Source organism: Hemiscyllium ocellatum, chromosome 21, assembly GCF_020745735.1.
Source record: "Hemiscyllium ocellatum isolate sHemOce1 chromosome 21, sHemOce1.pat.X.cur, whole genome shotgun sequence".
NCBI classification, from domain to species: domain Eukaryota; kingdom Metazoa; phylum Chordata; class Chondrichthyes; order Orectolobiformes; family Hemiscylliidae; genus Hemiscyllium; species Hemiscyllium ocellatum.
Window position 1 is genome coordinate 18345915 of NC_083421.1, and position 19612 is coordinate 18365526.

General features: G+C 47.4%; 1 protein-coding gene across 1 annotated transcript; it reads right to left on the bottom strand.

Annotated features, from left to right (window-relative positions):
- Positions 1-3214: 3214 nt before the first annotated feature.
- ppil3 (peptidylprolyl isomerase (cyclophilin)-like 3) lies at positions 3215-18694 on the bottom strand. The gene is made up of 6 exons (XM_060841725.1): positions 18578-18694; positions 18298-18372; positions 11333-11426; positions 10913-10980; positions 10571-10689; positions 3215-4496 (listed from the first exon to the last, which is right to left on the bottom strand). The coding sequence occupies exons 1-6, from the start codon at positions 18578-18580 to the stop codon at positions 4370-4372; spliced, it is 486 nt and encodes a 161-aa protein (XP_060697708.1). The 5' UTR covers positions 18581-18694; the 3' UTR covers positions 3215-4369.
- Positions 18695-19612: the final 918 nt, after the last annotated feature.

Below are 19612 nucleotides of genomic sequence, written 5' to 3' on the forward strand. Positions count from 1 at the left end.
TTTCCAGCATCTGCAGTCATTGTTTTTACCTACTCTTATGTTAAGCAGAACACAATTTATTTAAACAGTATGGTTAAAATGCAAACAAAAAAAAAAGTGGAATTTAGAATTTAACTATTGGAAAACTTAACCAAATAATAGATATTCCTAATTAACTGTTCCAATACAGTAACATCCCACAAACACATCCCTTGGCAGAAAGGTAAATTCAGACACAGATTCTCACATGCAGTTCTCCAATCCAGGAGTAAACAACATCAAGTTTCCTTCCTATCAGAAGGACATTGTGAAACTTGGAAGGGTTCAGAAACAATTTACAAAGATGTTGCCAGGGTTGGAGGGTTTGAGCTATAGGGAGGGGCCAAGTAGGCTGGGGCTGTTTTCCCTGGAGTGTCAGAGGCTGAGGTGTGACCTTATAGAGGTCTATATAATTGATAGGGGCATGGATAGGGTAAATAGACAAGTTCTTTTCACTGGGGTGTGGGAGAACAGAACTAGAGATTTAAGGTGAGAGGGACCTAAGGGGCAACTTTTTCACGCAGAGAGTGGTGCATGTATGGAATGAGCTGCCAGAGGAAGTGGTGGAGGCTAATACAATTACAACGTTTAAAAGGCATCTTCCACAAACAGGATGGATTTAGAGAGATTCGGGGAGAAAGTGAGGACTGTAGATGCTGAAGATCAGAGCTGAAAATGTGTTGCTGGAAAGGCGCAGCAGGTCAGGCAGCATCCAAGGAGCAGGAGAATCGACGTTTCGGGCATGAGCCAAAACATCATCATCATCCTGAAGAAGGGCTTATGCCCAAAATGTTGACTCTCCTGCTGCATGGATGCTGCCTGACCTCCTGTGCTTTTCCAGCAACATTTTCAGCTTAGAGAGATTCGGGCCAAGTGCTGGCAAATGGGACTAGATTAATTTAGGATATCAGGTCAGCATGGACGAGTTGGACCAAGTGGTCTGTTTCCATGCTGTCTCTTGGCTCAGATTTCAGAGAAATTAGCGGCGAAGGATCCTTGACTGAAGCTTTTCACTCTTTCTGGGACCCCAAAACAATTTCTGACTGTTAATGTTAAAACAAAAAGAAAGCCTGGTCGGAGAAAACTAACTGCTCCCCTTCCATTGTTACTAATGTTTCTAAAAAAAAACTTTAAGGTTTCCTAAGTTATTTACTTAAAATGTTTTCAGTAGCAAGTTCATTGTCTCTGCCTTTACAACCTCTCTTCAAAATAAACCCAGGACAAAGTAACCTTTTTAAAGTGACAGCGTTGTCAGGCTAACACTTTTGGCAACCTGATGGTTCCATAGGTAGGTTCATGAGTGGTTTGATGAGTAAAGACCATATTTTTGATTGTTGATTGAATACACTATTAATAAAATGAAAAATGCAAGTCACAAAATAACTAGGACAAGCTTTGAAATGTTAGTCTGTTAGGAAAGTGTAGTTATCATTGGTTGGGTGGTTGGTGATTTCGCTGTTGACATAAGTGCCGTCCAGTGCACTGTATAAAATGCTGGTGTCTGTATCACACTGCAACAACTGAGAGAATAAGTGGATGAGATTGGCTGTTTTTCGATAGTTATCAGTTATTCACACTGTTCTTGCAGAGATGAGAATCCTGTAAAGTTGAACATTGTACTGTTCTGGAAGTTAGACCCTTCCACCCACTTCCTCCATCCCATCTAATTGGATATCTCCTGCCTAATGTCGTGAACCTGCCACCTCTTGCATCCTCACTCTTCACTTACTGTTTGCCCCCATCCCCATCTGTCAGCTCCAATAGCAGAGTTCAATCTCTCAGTAACAATAGTGTTGTGGGGAAAAACACCAGTCTTGGAGTTGAAGCCCGACTCTGACTCCAAGAGCTTATTGCATAAGGAAATACCGGTACAGAAAGACATCAGGAGCACAGTGGTCAGCTGAGAGTCTTCTCTGGACTCAAGAGCACGTCAAGAAACTTTTATACTTCTTGTGATACAATAGGTCAGTGATGAGATTATTGTCTTTGTAACATTGTTTATTTATGGCAATCATTGCAGAATTGTTGATAGTTTCGATACAGTCGTTGTCAGTTCCAGCGCAGCCTTTGTTAATTTCTGTGTGGTCATTGTCAGTTTCAGCGTAGACATTGCCCATTTCAATGTCTGCACAGGAATCCATTGCTGTAGTAATGGGCGCTAATTGCTCTTCCTGAGAAGGATGATTGGTGCAGCCCTGGCTATTAGCATTTCGTATCAAGTCTGTATTAAACTGTTCGCATTTTTATGAGAGGTGTTGGCTGGACACAGATACTTTGGCGGGCAGTGTTTATTACTCATATATATTCTCTCCCCAACCCCTTTTAAACTAATCAACTGGGTTTTGATTGCATTCTGGTGGCCCTAGGCAGTGTCTGTATCTGCTCTGCTGTTTCTCTCCATATTGTGATCCGGCGGCCATCTTGTGTGTCAAGTTGGCCAACTGATGGCTTAGCAGCCATCTTGTGTGTCTGTGTGCCAAGTGTCACCCTGCCCTGTGCCATCTCCCTCTTCAATACTGTGTTGGAATTCACCCCCAAAACAAAGTTATCCCTCTGTCCCTTCCTTTCAAACACTTCTCTATCTTCCCACTATTTAATCGTCTTTGTCCTCCCCTCTCCAATGGGAGATGACTCAGTGCATGTCAGACTATAAATGGCACAGTTGGTCCTTGTTACAATCCAGTATGGGTGTGCAATTCCTTACTGAAGTACACAACTGGTATCAGGACAAGCAAGAGAAAATTCATTTTAATCAAATTCACAAGGAATCAAATGGGTGTGATATAAGAGTGTACTTCCCACTTAAGATCCATTTAATGGCAGTGGAAAAATCAGAAAGCTTGGGGCAGAGCCACAAACTCTCCTCATGCCATTTCTGTGAACGCCAATGATTTCTTTCTGCAACTTGACTTCCTTTCATCTGTTACTGACAACCAACAAACCAACCACACAGACCTCAATAAACTCCCAGCTAATGGCTAGAGATCATGTGAAACCCACTCCCTTATTTCTGGCCGCTTTATTCCTATCCCTGACACAGATTGAAAGATTTAAAAGTTTGCCAGGTATATTCTCGGCACTGACCATGGATCCACAGTCAAGACTGTAAAGCACAGGGTAACAATCTTAACCCAGTTCCTGCAATACTGTTTGCATCTACATCAGCCAATATAAAGATCACCATCCACAACAGAAATTACTTAAAAACAGGCTTTATATTTCACCCTATATGTGAAAAGTTCTTTTCAATAATTACACCTTTGAATGCTATAAAAACACTTCAAGTTTGTTTGTGTAAGATATATATAAGGAGTTCTCCGAAGCAATGAAAACAATGATCAGACCCAATTTAGCTGCTGCCTGATACCAGCAACTCCATGCTTCAGATCGAGGGGGTTAGTACAGTGACAGGCAAACCATATCCCAAATCAAGTCCAGCTGAAATCTAAATCAAGTATTAAGAAATCCCATTTCAGAATATTTATACCTGCAGTTTCAATGTCCATTCTCTCCTCTGAGATTGATGTGCAGACTCCCAACCTTTCAGTTTGACATCACTTAATTAGCAATTCCCTTCATTTACTGGGCAGGGACCAGGGCTTCCCAAAGTGGATGGCAACACCCCAATGGGATGCAAGCCAAATTTCGGGGGGTGTGAACTCAAAGGCAGCAATGGTCATTGTGGAGCTCCACCCACTCCATCCCCTGCCCCTCGAGGTGTTCTCCTTCCTCCCTCCACTCAGTTCTCACTAAGAGGTTACAATCATTTCAAGCCTCTAAACTGAGCCACAGTGAGAAATAGTTTTGGAAGCACTGGGCTGGGAACTCATCTGACCAGGGGAGGGAAAGAGAGGAATAAACAAGGGAGAGAGTGAGACAAGAAGTGAACAAGAGGATGAGCAAGTGAAAGAATGTGAGATACAAGGGGTGGAGGAGAGAGAGAGAGAGAGAGAGAGAGAAAGGAGTAACAAGCGAAAGAGGAGGAACCAACAAGTGGGAGACAGAACAGAAGTGACAGAGTACAACAGCAAGAGACATGGAATGAATATGTAGATTGGAGGGGGGGGGGGGGGGAGAAAGAGGCAGAGAAAATGCAGAGAGAATAAGATGGAGGATTGGAGATAGAGGGAGGGAAAGATAGACAGCGTGTCAGTGGGAGCATCACGCGCAGTCCTTGCAATCCCTGTGATTCCAGGGATCACATCCAGATGAGCAGTGGAAAACTTTGTGGTTCATAGAGAGGGTAGCTCTCATTGATTTGATCTTCTGTCAGTCTCTGCTAGCATCCCAGCAGCTTGACCACAGTCCTCAGTCCCACATGATGCCTCTGGTCTGACAGCCACACCTGGGATCAGAGTGCAAATGGATTGGCATGAATAACAACGTCTTTGATGCGGACATCAGTCAGTGGTCTGAATGTTTTCTCATTAACTGGAAGCTTTTCCAGTTCATCGAGAGTCTCTAGCCCATCGATTACCCTGTAAGCGGAAAAGAGAAAGACAACATGAGAAAGGGAACTCGTTTCTCTGGAATTTAGAATAGCAAGGGCCAATTTGATTCAAGCTTTCGAGATGTGAAGATGAGTTTGGGACTAAGTCTAAATTTTAAAGCCAGGTCTTGCAGGAGTGAAATTGGGCAACACTTCTGCATGGGGAGGGCATGTTCGGTCATCTCCTCTGCACAGAAGCTCTTACCTCCTTCCACCTATCCCACCTCCATCGCCCCTCCCCCTAGTCCCTCCTCCCTACCTTTTATCTCAGCCGGCTTGGCTCTCTCTCTCTTATTCCTGATGAAGGGCTTATGCTCGAAACGTCGAATTCTCTATTCCTGAGATGCTGCCTAACCTGCTGTGCTTTGACCAGCAACACATTTGCAGCTGTGATCTCCAGCATCTGCAGACCTAATTTTTTACTCGAAGATTTTAACCTACTGCGAATCCTCTTACAAGGATGCCTTCCTTGAAGAAGCTCTCTTCCTCCCTCTACAAGGATTTCAGTGAGTCCCTCCCTCACTGCACCCCCCAGGTCATCTCCTCTGCACAGAAGCTCTTACCTCCTTCCACCTATCCCACCTCCATCGCCCCTCCCCCTAGTCCCTCCTCCCTACCTTTTATCTCAGCCGGCTTGGCTCTCTCTCTCTTATTCCTGATGAAGGGCTTATGCTCGAAACGTCGAATTCTCTATTCCTGAGATGCTGCCTAACCTGCTGTGCTTTGACCAGCAACACATTTGCAGCTGTGATCTCCAGCATCTGCAGACCTCATTTTTTACTCTTTCTTCCACAAGCAGCATTTGATCAATGAAGAGTCACATGATCAGCACTGAATAATGGAACAAGCTCAAGTTAGTAAATGGTCTTACTCCTGTTCAGCTTTGTTACACTGAGTGTTTACTCCACACTGACAGACACGAGCAGTAATTGTACCTCCTTTCATAGCTGCCCCTCATACACAAAACTACATTCACAGCTCAGTCAGCAGCTGTCACTACACACAAAACTCCCACTTATCGGCCCAAATTTAACATCAAACTGCAGTTCCCAATAAGATTAATTAATGGTTCATGATAAGACCACCCTTCGTTCCTGTCGAACAGACCCACAACATACACTGACGTTAATACTCTGTACTCAGATCTGTAACAGGTTCATTGAATTTGATGTGTGAAAGACACTAATGACACTTGCTGTTACCCTCTGTGTTCAATGGATGGCAGGAAACAGGGTGGTACAGGCAAATCCTCAATAGGTGAACAGGTTTAATAGGAAGCACACTAGCTTTCGGAGCGACGCTCCTTCATCAGGTGATAGTGGAGGGCTCGATCATAACAGAATTTATAGCAAAAATTTGCAGTGTGATGTAACTGAAATTATACATTGAAAAATTGATTGTCTGTTAAGCCTTTCATCTGTTAGAATACAGTGAGAGTTTCACTTCTTTCATGTGTAAATCACAAAACCCTTTTTTTTTAACAAAGTTGCATTCTCGGGTTAGCTGTTAACAATGGCGATAGCTAGACAATATGTTGAAATACATCATCTATTGCATCCGCTGCACCCGATGTGGCCTCCTCTACATTGGGGAGACGGGCCGCTTACTTGCGGAACGCTTCAGAGAACACCTCAGGGACGCCCGGACCAACCAACCCAACCACCCGTGGCTCAACACTTTAACTCTGCCTCCCACTCCACCGAGGACATGCAGGTCCTTGGACTCCTCCACCGGCAAAACATAACAACACGACGGTTGGAGGAAGAACGCCTCATCTTCCGACTGGGAACCCTCCAACCACAAGGGATGAACTCGGATTTCTTCAGTTTCCTCATTTCCCCTCCCCCCACCTTGTCTCAGTCGGTTCCCTCAACTCAGCACCGCCCTCCTAACCTGCAATCTTCTTCCTGACCTCTCCGCCCCCACCCCACTCCGGCCTATCACCCTCACCTTGACCTCCTTCCACCTATCCCACCTCCATCGCCCCTCCCCCAAGTCCCTCCTCCCTACCTTTTATCTTAACCTGCCTGCCACCCTCTCCTCATTCCTGATGAAGGGCTTATGCCCGAAACGTCGAATTTCCTGTTCCTTGGATGCTGCCTGACCTGCTGTGCTTTAACCAGCAACGCATTTTCAACTGTAATCTCCAGCATCTGCAGACCTCATTTTTTACCCCAATATGTTGAAGGTGTTCTCTATGACCTGATGTTTAGATTGATTATAATCTAAAAAGTGAGATAAGAGTTTTACATAAATTCATACAGTTTTTGAGCTCAGAGTTCTACATGAATGCATGCTACATATTGTCTAGCTATCACCATTGTTAACAGCTAACCCAAGAATGCACCTTTCAAAAAAAAGGTTTTGTGATTTACACATGAAAGTAGTAAAACTATCACTGTATTCTAACAGTTGAAAGGCTTAACAGTTACATCACACTGCAAATTTTTGCTATAAATACTGTGTTACGATCAAGCCCTCCACAATCACCTGATGAAGGAGCATCGCTCCGAAAGCTAGTGTTCTTCCAATTAAACCTGTTGGACTATAACCTGGAGTTGTGGGATTTTAACTTTGTACACCCCAGTCCAACACCGGCATCTCCAAATTTCAATAGGTGATGCCTGGATGACTTTTAAAAAAAAAGAGACCAATTCCACTCTACGTAGGAGAATAGATAAGACAGGCTGCGAAGTGACCCTTCTCTGTAAATGTGTGACACTGTAATTACATGTCTGGAACAGCACTTTTACAACATGACACATGGATGTTTCTAATAAAAACAGAAGCAAAGTTCCCTTCATGGCTTCTCAGACACTGAAACAGTCAACACGTATGCAGCAAGCCCAGGATAATACCCATGCTTGAAGTGAGAAGTGGCAAGTAACATTCTGAATACAATAATGCCAGGCAATAGCTAACTTCAACAAGACAGAATTTAACTATCTCCCTTTGACATTCAACAGCAGTGCCAAAACTGTATCCCTTCCCATTATCAATATCCTGTGGTTACCACTGACCAAAAAATGGACCAACAATGTTAATACTATGGCTACAAGAGCTGGCCAAAGGCTGGAAATTCAGTCGCAAGTAACCTCCTGACTGCACAAAGCCTATCCACCACGTGCAAGGCACAACAGTGTAATGGAATGCTCCCCACTTGCCTGGACGAGTGCAGCTACAATAACACTCAAGAGGCTTGATATCATCCAGGACAAAGCAGCCCCCGCTTAACTGGCACTATATCCATCACCTTCAATACTCATTCTATCCACCATCAACATTCAAGAGGAGCTGACGCTAACCACCTACAAGATGCACTGCAAAAATTCTGAAATCCTTTATTTGCACGTTCCAATACCATCACCACCCACTTTACATGGACAAGGATAGTGGAAACATGGGAACACCACCACAGGCAAGTTCCCCTCAAACCACTCACCATCCTGATTTGGAAACATATCACTGGACTAAGAGAGGGCTAAGAAGAGCCAGGAGGGGACATGAGAAGTTGTTAGCCGACAGGATCAAGGAAAACCCCAAGGCTTTCTATAGATATATCAGGAATAAAAGAATAACTAGAGTAAGATTAGGGCCAATCAAAGATAGTAGTGGAAAGTTGTGTGGAATCGGAGGACATGGGGAAGTGCTTAATGAATACTTTTAGTCAGTATTCACATTGGAAAAGGGCAATGTTAGTGAGAATACGGAGATACAGGCTACTAGATTAGATGGGATTGAGGTTGACAAAGAGGACGTTTTAGCAATTTTGGAAGATCTGATAATAGATATGACCCAGGGCTGGTTGGAATTTATCCTCAGATTCTCTGGGAAGCCAGGGAGGAGACTGCACAACCTTTGGCTTCGATCTTTATGTCATTGTTGTTGACAGGAGTAGTGCCAGAATTCTGGAGGATAGCAAATGTTGTCCCCTTGTTTAAGGAGGGGAGTCAGGACAACCCTGGTAATTATAGGCCTGTGAGCCTTACTTTGAAGCTGGGTAAGGTTTTGGAAAAGGTTATGAGAGATAGGATTTATAATCATCTGGAAATGAATAATTTGATTAGGGATACTCAACACAGTTTGTGAAGGTAAAAACAATGACTGCAGATGCTGGAAACCAGATTCTGGATCAGTGGTGCTGGAAGAGCACAGCAGTTCAGGCAGCATCCAACGAGCAGCAAAATCGACGTTTCCGGCAAAAGCCCTTCATCAGGAATAAAGGCAGTGAGCTGGAAGAATGGAGAGATAAGCTAGAGGAAGGTGGGGGTAGGGAGAGAGTAGTATTTGTGAAGGCTAAGTCGTGCCTCACTAACTTCATTGAGTTCTTCGAGAAGGTGACAAAACAGGTAGATGAAGGTAAAGCAGTTGATGTGGTGTATATGGACTTCAGTAAGGCATTTGATAAGGTTCCCAATGGTAGGTTATTGCAAAAAACATGGAGGCATGGGATTGAGGGTGATTTAGTAGTTTGGATCAGAAATTGGCTAGCTGAAAGACGACATAGGGTGGTGTTGATGGGAAACATTCATCCTGGAACTTAGTTACCAGTGGTGTGCCACAAGGATCTGTTTTGGGGTCACTGCTGTTTGTCATTTTTCTAAATGATCTTGATGTGGGCGTAGAAGGATGGGTTAGTAAATTTGCAGATGACACTAAGGCAGGCAGAGTTGTGGACAGTGCCGAAGGATGTTGTGGGTTACAGAGAGACATATATAGGATGCAGAGCTGGGCTGAGAAGTGGCAAATGGAGTTCAATGTGGAAAAGTGTGAGGTAGTTCACTTTGGAAAAAGTAACAGGAACGCAGAATACTGGACTAATGGTAAAATTCTTGGCAATGTAGATGAACAGAGAGATCTTGGTGACCTGGTGCATAAACCCCTGAAAGTTGTCACAGAGGTTGATAGGGTTGTGAAAAGGCATATGTTGTGTTGGTGTTTATTGGTAGAGGGATTGAGTTTTGGAGCCACGAGGTCACACTTCAGCTGGACAAGACACTGGTAAGGCCACACTTGGGAATATTGCGTGCAGTTTTGGTCACAGCATTATAGGAAGGATGTGAAAGCTTTCGAAAGGGTTCAGAGGAGATTTACGAGGATGTTGCCTGGTATGGAAGGAAGGTCTTATGAGGAAAGGCTGAGGGAACTGAGGCGGTTTTCGTAAGAGAGAAGAAGGTTGAGAGGTGACTTCATCGAAACATAGAAGATAATCAGAGGGTGAGAGAGGGTGGACAGTGAGAGCATTTTTCCTCTGATGGTGAATGTTAACACGAGGGGACATAGTTTTAAATTGAGGGGTGATAGATTTAGGACAGATATCCGGGGTAGTTTCTTTACTCGGAGAATTGTAGGGGCGTGGAATGGCCTGTCTGCAACAATAGTAGACTCACCGATGTTAAGGGTATTTAAATGGGCATTGGCCATATATATGGATAATAATAGAATGGTGTAGGTTAGATGGGCATCAGATTAATTTCACAGGTTTGTCCAACGACGAGGGCCGAAGGGCCTGTACTGCGCTGTAACATTCAATGTTCTTTGTTTCTTCAGTATCACCAGGTCAAAATCTTGGAATCCCTTTCCTATCAGCACTTTGAATGTTCCTACACTGAAATAATTAGGAATGGGTTGCCACAACACCTATATCCCATGAACTGATAGATTTAAAAAAAAATTATATTACTGTTAACAGGGCTAGGCTAGTGTGATAGCCACACACTTGTGTTGCTGAAAAATGTGTTGCTGGAAAAGCGCAGCAGGTCAGGCAGCATCCAAGGAGCAGGAGAGTCAACGTTTTGGGCATGAGCCCTTCATGTCCGAAACGTCGATTCTCCTGCTCCTTGGATGCTGCCTGACCTGCTGCGCTTTTCCAACAAGACATTTTCAGCTCTAATCTCTAGCATCTGCAGTCCTCAATTTCACACACTTGTATTGTCCTGGCAGAGTACTTTCCTACAAAGGTAAGAGCACCCTGCAAAAAACAGTCAAGAAGTTGAATGCTCCGCAGGGCCAGAGGGACCAGCAGACATGGCCTGTACCACAGTGTGATATGAACAAACCTACTTTCCAAACACCGTGTACTTCATGTCGAGCTGAGGCTGCTTCCCATACGTGATGAAGAATTGTGACCCATTTGCGTTAGGGCCGTTGTTTGCCATGGAGACAACTCCTCTGACGTTGTGCTGAAAAAGATCACAACAGGAAGGTGAAAAAGGAGTCACAAATAAACATCACAGTCGGACACCCCCTTTGCTGGTCTCAGTCACCCACGCAGATCCCACCCGGGGAGTTGAGGGGCATCCCCTGCTCTGATCCCACCCAAACAGATCACGCTCTGATTTTACTGCCGTTCATTGGGTATCAGGTTATGATGATCAAAACAAAGTTAGAAACATGTAGAATCACCTTAAGATGTTCATTAATCTCATCTTCAAACCTGCCACCCCAGATACTGGATCCTCCTTTCCCTGTGCCTGTGGGAGAATACAGCAATACAGGCCATCACCATAACAATAACTTGTGATTTACATAAAACTTTCAATATTGTAAATCATTCCCCATATGGCAGGAATGATTCTCAAACAAAATCACAGAGGAATTGAAGGGTAGATACCAATATTGTCAAGAAAGAGATAGGTTAAAAAGGAGGACAAGGGGTATGGAGAGTATTGTTGATGAAGGGCTTTTCCCGAAATGTCGATCATTGTGCTTCTCGGATGCTGCCTGACCTGCTGTGCTGTTCCAACACCACACTTTGACTACGGAGAGTATTGGAGAGCACAGCGCCCTGCTGCCTGAAACTAGGTTCACCAGGAATAAGGTTACCTGTAGGGTCGCCGGTCTGCACAATGAACCCTTTGATGTTGCGGTGGAACAAACATCCATTGTAGTAATCACTAGCACACAAAGCCAGGAAATTCTACAGGGAAAAAAAAAGAGGGAAAATAAGAGAATTCCCAGCATTTGTAGAAAAATATAAACAAAGAAACTGATATGCTGTAGTGTTGTACAGGGACAGACCTGCCCCCACCAGTACTGTACCCCAGTGTTATACAGGGACAGACCTGTCCCCCACCAGTACTGCACCCCAGTGTTATACAGGGACAGACCTGTCCCCCACCAGTACTGCACCCCAGTGTTATACAGGGACAGACCTGTCCCCACCAGTACTGTACCCCAGGGTTATACAGTGACAGACCTGTCCCCACCAGTACTGTACCCTAGTGTTATATAGTGACAGACCCGTCCCCACCAGTACTGTACCCCAGTGTTATACAGGGACAGACCTGTCCCCCACCAGTACTGCACCCCAGTGTTATACAGGGACAGACCTGTCCCCACCAGTACTGTACCCCAATGTTATACAGTGACAGACCTGTCCCCACCAGTACTGTATCCCAGTGTTATACAGTGACAGATCGGTCTCCACCAGTATTGTACCCAGTGTTATACAGTGACAGACCTGTCCCCCCCATTACTGTATCCCAATGTTATACACAATAACTGACCTGTCCCCCAAGTACCCTCCCCACCTTTTATCTTAGCCTGCTGGATACACTTTCCTCATTCCTGAAGAAGGGCTCATGTCCGAAACGTCGAGTCTCCTGCTCCTTGGATGCTGCCTGACCTACTGCGCTTTTACAGCAACACATTTGCAGCTCTGATCTCAAGCATCTGCAGTCCTCACTTTCCCCCAGTACTGTACCCCTGTGTTATACACCGACAGACCTGTCACCACCAGTACTGTACCCCAGTGTTATACAGGGACAGACCTGTCCCCACCAGTACTATACCCCAGTGTTATACAGTGACAGACCTCTCCCTCCTGTACTGTACCCCAGTGATATACAGTGACAGACCTGTCCCCACCAGTACTGTACCCCAGTGTTATACAGGGACAGACCTGTCCCCACTAGTACTGTACGCCAGTGTTATACAGTGACAGACCTGACCCCACCAGTACTGTACCCCAGTGTTATACAGTGACAGACCTGTCCCCACCAGTACTGTATCCCAGTGTTATACACAATGACAGACCTGTCCCTCCAGTACTGTACCCCAGTGTTATACAGTGACAGACCTGTCCCCACCAGTACTATACCCCAGTGTTATACAGTGACTGACCTGTCCCCACCTGTACTGCACCCCAGTGTTATACAGTGACAGACCTGTCCCCACCAGTACTGTACCCTAGTGTTATATAGTGACAGACCTGAGCCCACCAGGAATGTACCCCAGTGTTATAAAGGGTCAGACCTGTTTCCCCCCCCATTACTGTATCCCAGTGTTATACAGTGACAGACCTGCCCCCCAGTACTGTACCCCAGTGTTATACAGTGACAGACTTGTCCCCACCAGTACTGTACCCCAGTGTTAAACAGTGACAGACCTATCCCCACCAGTACTGTACCCTAGTGTTATATAGTGACAGACCTGTCCCCACCAGTACTGTATCCCAGTGTTATACACAATGACAGACCTGTCCCTCCAGTACTGTACCCCAGTGTTATACAGTGACAGACCTGTCCCCACCAGTACCGTACCCCAGTGTTATACAGTGACTGACCTGTCCCCACCTGTACTGTACCCCAGTGTTATACAGTAACAGACCTGTCCCCACCTGTACTGTACCCCAGTATTACACACAATGACAGACCTATTCCCCCCAGTACTGTATCCCAGTGTTATACAGTGACAGACCTGTCCCCCCAGTACTGTACCCCAGTGTTATACAGTGACAGACCTGTCCCCACCAGTACCGTACCCCAGTGTTATACAGTGACTGACCTGTCCCCACCTGTACTGTACCCCAGTGTTATACAGTGACTGACCTGTCCCCACCTGTACTGTACCCCAGTGTTATACAGTAACAGACCTGTCCCCACCAGTACTGCACCCCAGTGTTATACAGTGACAGACCTGTCCCCACCAGTACTGTACCCTAGTGTTATATAGTGACAGACCTGAGCCCACCAGGAATGTACCCCAGTGTTATAAAGGGTCAGACCTGTTTCCCCCCCCATTACTGTATCCCAGTGTTATACAGTGACAGACCTGCCCCCCCAGTACTGTACCCCAGTGTTATACAGTGACAGACTTGTCCCCACCAGTACTGTACCCCAGTGTTAAACAGTGACAGACCTATCCCCACCAGTACTGTACCCTAGTGTTATATAGTGACAGACCTGTCCCCACCAGTACTGTATCCCAGTGTTATACACAATGACAGACCTGTCCCTCCAGTACTGTACCCCAGTGTTATACAGTGACAGACCTGTCCCCACCAGTACCGTACCCCAGTGTTATACAGTGACTGACCTGTCCCCACCTGTACTGTACCCCAGTGTTATACAGTAACAGACCTGTCCCCACCTGTACTGTACCCCAGTATTACACACAATGACAGACCTATTCCCCCCAGTACTGTATCCCAGTGTTATACAGTGACAGACCTGTCCCCCCAGTACTGTACCCCAGTGTTATACAGTGACAGACCTGTCCCCACCAGTACCGTACCCCAGTGTTATACAGTGACTGACCTGTCCCCACCTGTACTGTACCCCAGTGTTATACAGTAACAGACCTGTCCCCACCAGTACTGTACCCCAGTATTACACACAATGACAGACCTATTCCCCCCAGTACTGTATCCCAGTGTTATACAGTGACAGACCTGTCCCCCCAGTACTGTATCCCAGTGTTATACAGTGACAGACCTGCCCCCCAGTACTGTACCCCAATGTTATACACTGACAGACCTGTCCCCCCAGTACTATACCTATGTTACAGAGTGATAGACCTACCTGTATTTTTCTGTATTCTAATGCACATTTCGCCTTAACTGTGGCTTCCATAATTGTTGAAAATACACCAACTGACAATTTGTCTGTTATTTGAAAGGTTTAGCAAATCTTTCACATTTTTGTATTTAATATAGAATTCATAAATACCTTATTAACTTTCTGCTTGGTAATTTATTAACATCATTATTTTAATTCAGTACATCTTTTCCTTCTAAATTTCACCATTTCATACTGACCGATATCCTGCTGAAATATGTTGCCACCAATCCTACTTTCTATTTGGCCATATTTGTTGACCTTAGAATATTATTTCCTTCAACCAGGTCCCTCCCATATGTTTCCAAGAAAATAACAATCACAGTCCTAACACTGATGACCCCCAGCGTGTATTCCACTCCCATCTGGAAATATCCATTCAATGACACTCCCACCTCCTCTCCCCCATTATCTGATCCATCGTATGGCTGCCTAGGTGACAGTGTGATGAGGATAGTGTTATGAAGATGTGGGTGAATTATACCTTTTAAGAGAGTTAAAAGCTAGTAGTGACAGCACTAAGTGTTCTCGATAACACACAATGTAATGTGCTCCAGCACTGGAGTAGCTGGTTGCCTGGAAACGAAAAAAAAACTGGTTCGAGTTCAGCCAGTTTAAATTTTACTCCGAAAATATCAAACTCCAATCAAGTTTGAGTTGAGTATTTTGACAATCTCAAAAGCCAATGACACAATCCAATGCTCTGGGGCATAAGACCAGGAAAAAATTAAACAGTTGAGTGGAGAACTGCCAAGGCCCAGCATGTAAACAGACTGCCTGAAAAATAACTCTTAAAAGGTATGTTATCAATCAGTAACCAGAATCCCTAAGACGGCGATGACACAGGAAGATCCAAATATAAGAACCGTATGCTGCCTGGTTTTGAGATAAGAAGTTTTGTTTTGTAAATAAGGAGGAAGTGCTGGATGTCTTGAAACGGTTAAAAGTGGAAAAATCCCCAGGACCTGATCAGGTGTATCCTACAGCTCTGTGGGAAGCTAGAGAAGTGATGCTGGGCTCCTTGCTGAGATATTTGTATCATCAATAGTCACAGGTGAGGTGCCGGAAGACTGGAGGTTGGCAAACGTGGTGCCACTGTTTAAGAAGGGCGGTAAGGACAAGCCAGGGAACTATAGACCGGTGAGCCTGACCTTGGTGGTGGGCAAGTTATTGGAGGGAATCCTGAGGGACAGGATGTACATATATTTGGGAAGGCAAGGACTGATTCGGGATAGTCAACATGGCTTTGTGCGTGGGAAATCATGTCTCACAAATTTGCTTGAGTTTTTTGAAGAAGTAACAAAGAGGATTGATGAGGGCAGAGTGGTAGATGTGATCTATATGGACTTCAGTAAGGCGTTCGACAAGGTTCCCCATGGGAGACTGATTAGCAAGGTTAGATCTCACAGAATACAGAGATAACTAGCCAATTGGATACAGAACTGGCTGAAAGGTAGAAGCCAGAGGGTGGTGGTGGAGGGTTGTTTTTCAGACTGGAGGCCTGTGACCAGTGGAGTGCCACAATGATCGGTGCTGGGTCACTACTTTTTGTCATTTACATAAATGATTTGGAAGCGAGCATAAGATGTACAGTTAGTAAGTTTGCAGATGACTCCAAAATTGGAAGTGTAGTGGACAGCAAAGAAGGTTAACTCAGATTACAACAGGATCTTGACCAGATGGGCCAATGGGCTGAGTGGCAGATGGAGTTTAATTCAGATAAATGTGAGGTGCTGCATTTTGGGGAAAAGCAAATCTTAGCAGGACTTATACACTTAATGGTAAGGTCCTAGGGAGTGTTGCTGAACAAAGAGACCTTGGGGTGCAGGTTCATAGCTCCTTGAAAGTGAAGTCGCAGGTAGATAGGATAGTGAAGGCGGCATTTGGTATGCTTTCCTTTATTGGTCAGAGTATCAAGTACAGGATACTGTTGCAGCTGTACAGGACATTGGTTAGGCCACTGTTGGAATATTGCGTGCAGTTCTGGTCTCTTTCCTATCGGAAAGATGTTGTGAAACTTGAAACGGTTCAGAAAAGATTTACAAGGATGTTGCCAGGGTTGGAAGATCTGAGCTACAGGGAGAGGCTGAACAGGCTGGGGCTGTTTTCCCTGAAGCGTCGGAGGCTGAGGGGTGACGTTATAGACGCTTACAAAATTATGAGGGGCATGGATAAGGTAAATACGCAAAGTCTTTTCCCTGGGGTCAGATATAAAAGAGACCTAAGGGGCAACTTTTTCACGCAGAGGGTGGTACGTGTATGGAATGAGCTGCCAGAGGATGTGGTGAAAGCTGGTACAATTGCAACATTTAAGAGGCATTTGGATGGGTTTGAATAGGAAGGGTTTGGAGGGATACGGGCCGGGTGCTGGCAGGTGGGACTAGATTGGGTTGAGATATCTGGTCGGCATGGACGGGTTGGACTGAAGGGTCTGTTTCCGTGCTCTACATCTCTATGACTCTATGACCCTGAATCTTAATTGGAATTTTGAAGTATTATAGAAGGGAAGGTAAAACATAGGTTAGAGTAAGGACTTGTGAATAATTGTTAGTAAATTATTCTCCATTGTACTTTAAGAAATAAGATTGTTAATTTTTATTTTAAATAGTTCTTGGCCACTTGAATTTTTACAGATTACTGCACAGAATAAATTAAAACCATCAACACAGAAAATATTTAAGCAAGAGGGTTTACCCCTTGAAATAAGAGTTCTGTGCAAACCAAGCAGCTTCAGTGTGGAACTAATAGGTGAGCAAACAGCAGCAACTGGTACTACCCAGCACCGGTACTAACTAACTAACTAGCTAAGCAGTTTTATTCAAGCTATCATTCCTCAGTCACCGCCACTGTAGACAGCAATCAGCACCGACACTCACTATCACTATCGCCATCCCTGACATTTCCTCCAGACTACCTTTTCACACAACAACTCCAGTTCCCAGTCCCCTCTCTCTGCAATCCCCACGAGTTCCCTGTCCTCTCTCCCCTACCCCACTGACCCCCTTCACCAGCTGCTTTACCTCCATCCTCACCCCAACGATCTCCAACCTACCCCGCAGCTCTCCCGCCTCACAGCCCCCCACCCCAGCACTCCCCCCTCACAGCTCCCCACCCCAGCTCTCTCCCCCCCCCCACAGCCCCCCACCCCAGCTCTCCACCCCCCCCACAGCCCCCCACCCCAGCTCTCCACCCCCCTCACAGCCCCCCACCCCAGCTCTCCCCCCCTCACAGCCCCCCACCCCAGCTCTCCACCCCCCCCACAGCCCCCCACCCCAGCTCTCCACCCCCCTCACAGCCCCCCACCCCAGCTCTCCACCCCCCTCACAGCCCCCCACCCCAGCTCTCTCCCCCCCCTCACAGCCCCCCACCCCAGCTCTCCACCCCCCTCACAGCCCCCCACCCCAGCTCTCCACCCCCCCTCACAGCCCCCCACCCCAGCTCTCCCCCCCCACAGCCCCCCACCCCAGCTCTCTCCCCCCCCACAGCCCCCCACCCCAGCTCTCTCCCCCCCTCACAGCCCCCCACCCCAGCTCTCTCCCCCCCCTCACAGCCCCCCACCCCAGCTCTCCACCCCCCCTCACAGCCCCCCACCCCAGCTCTCCACCCCCCCTCACAGCCCCCCACCCCAGCTCTCCACCCCCCCACAGCCCCCCACCCCAGCTCTCCACCCCCCTCACAGCCCCCCACCCCAGCTCTCTCCCCCCCCTCACAGCCCCCCACCCCAGCTCTCTCCACCCCTCACAGCCCCCCACCCCAGCTCTCTCCCCCCCCCACAGCCCCCCACCCCAGCTCTCCACCCCCCCCACAGCCCCCCACCCCAGCTCTCTCCCCCCCTCACAGCCCCCCACCCCAGCTCTCTCCCCCCCCACAGCCCCCCACCCCAGCTCTCCACCCCCCCCACAGCCCCCCACCCCAGCTCTCCCCCCCCTCACAGCCCCCCGCCTCACTGACCTCACAGGCCCTGGTCGCCTTCTCACAGAACAGCTCCAGCTTCAGGTCCCCGAGCTCCGTGCGGATGGTCAGCGCCTGCAGGACACAGGGAGACAGAGTGACCACCATACCCAGCCATGGACACACTCACACTCGGGGGGACGGGGACACGGACACTCACACTCGGGGGGGGACACGGACACTCACACTCGGGGGGGGACACGGACACTCACACTCGGGGGGGGACACAGGCCCTCACTCACCCCCCACCCCGGGGGGTCCCGGACCCTCCCTCACTCACCATCGCGCGAACACTCCACTTCACCCGAAACCGTCCGGCCGACGTCACATCCGGTCCGCCCGACTCGGCCGCTGGTAGGAAGGGAAAGAGAGAGGGACAGGGGCGGTGACGAGGCAGGGGGCGGGGACAAGGACAAGAGCGATGACGAGACGGGGGCGGGGACAGGGACAAGGGCGGTGACGAGACAGGGGGCGGGGACAGGGACAAGGGCGGTGACGAGGCAGGGGGCGGGGACAAGGACAAGAGCGATGACGAGGCAGGGGGCGGGGACAGGGACAAGGGCGGTGACGAGACAGGGGGCGGGGACAGGGACAAGGGCGGTGACGAGGCAGGGGGCGGGGACAGGGACAAGAGCGATGACGAGACAGGGGGCGGGGACAGGGACAAGGGCGGTGACAGGGACAAGAGCGATGACGAGGCAGGGGGCGGGGACAGGGACAAGGGCGGTGACGAGGCAGGGGGCGGGGACAGGGACAAGGGCGGGGACAGGGACAAGGGCGGTGACGAGGCAGGGACTGGGCGGTGACGTTGCTGACGGCTCGCTGCCGGTCAGGGTCACTCTGGGGCCAACCAGGTCAACATGCCTGACTGGGCCCCTGTGAACCTTGCACACATTGAGCTCCACTCTGTGTCCCAGGCTCCCCACAGGGAGAGCTGTCTCACTGAGTGTTGTCTCCTGGGTGTGGTTCCCTGACCTGGAGTGTCCCACACACCACCCTCACCCGGTCAGATATACACCATTACAATATATATGTACAACATGTGGGCACCACAGCCCTTTAGTATTAAAGTGTTCTCTTAATCTATTTAAAAACCTGTTCCTATCATTTTTCATCATTTGCTTTGCCACGTTTTGTTTGTGCTTTTGCTGCGTTTCCAATTCAAGTTATTTTAAGGTATCCCAACTGGTCAGTATTGTTTTCTCTCAGGTTTGATACTGTAAGGTTTCCTTTAAGTTAACAGGAATTAGTTTCTAGTTCTTCTGTCACATCTTTACTGGGGTGATTTATCTTGGCAACAGATTCATAAAGAGTT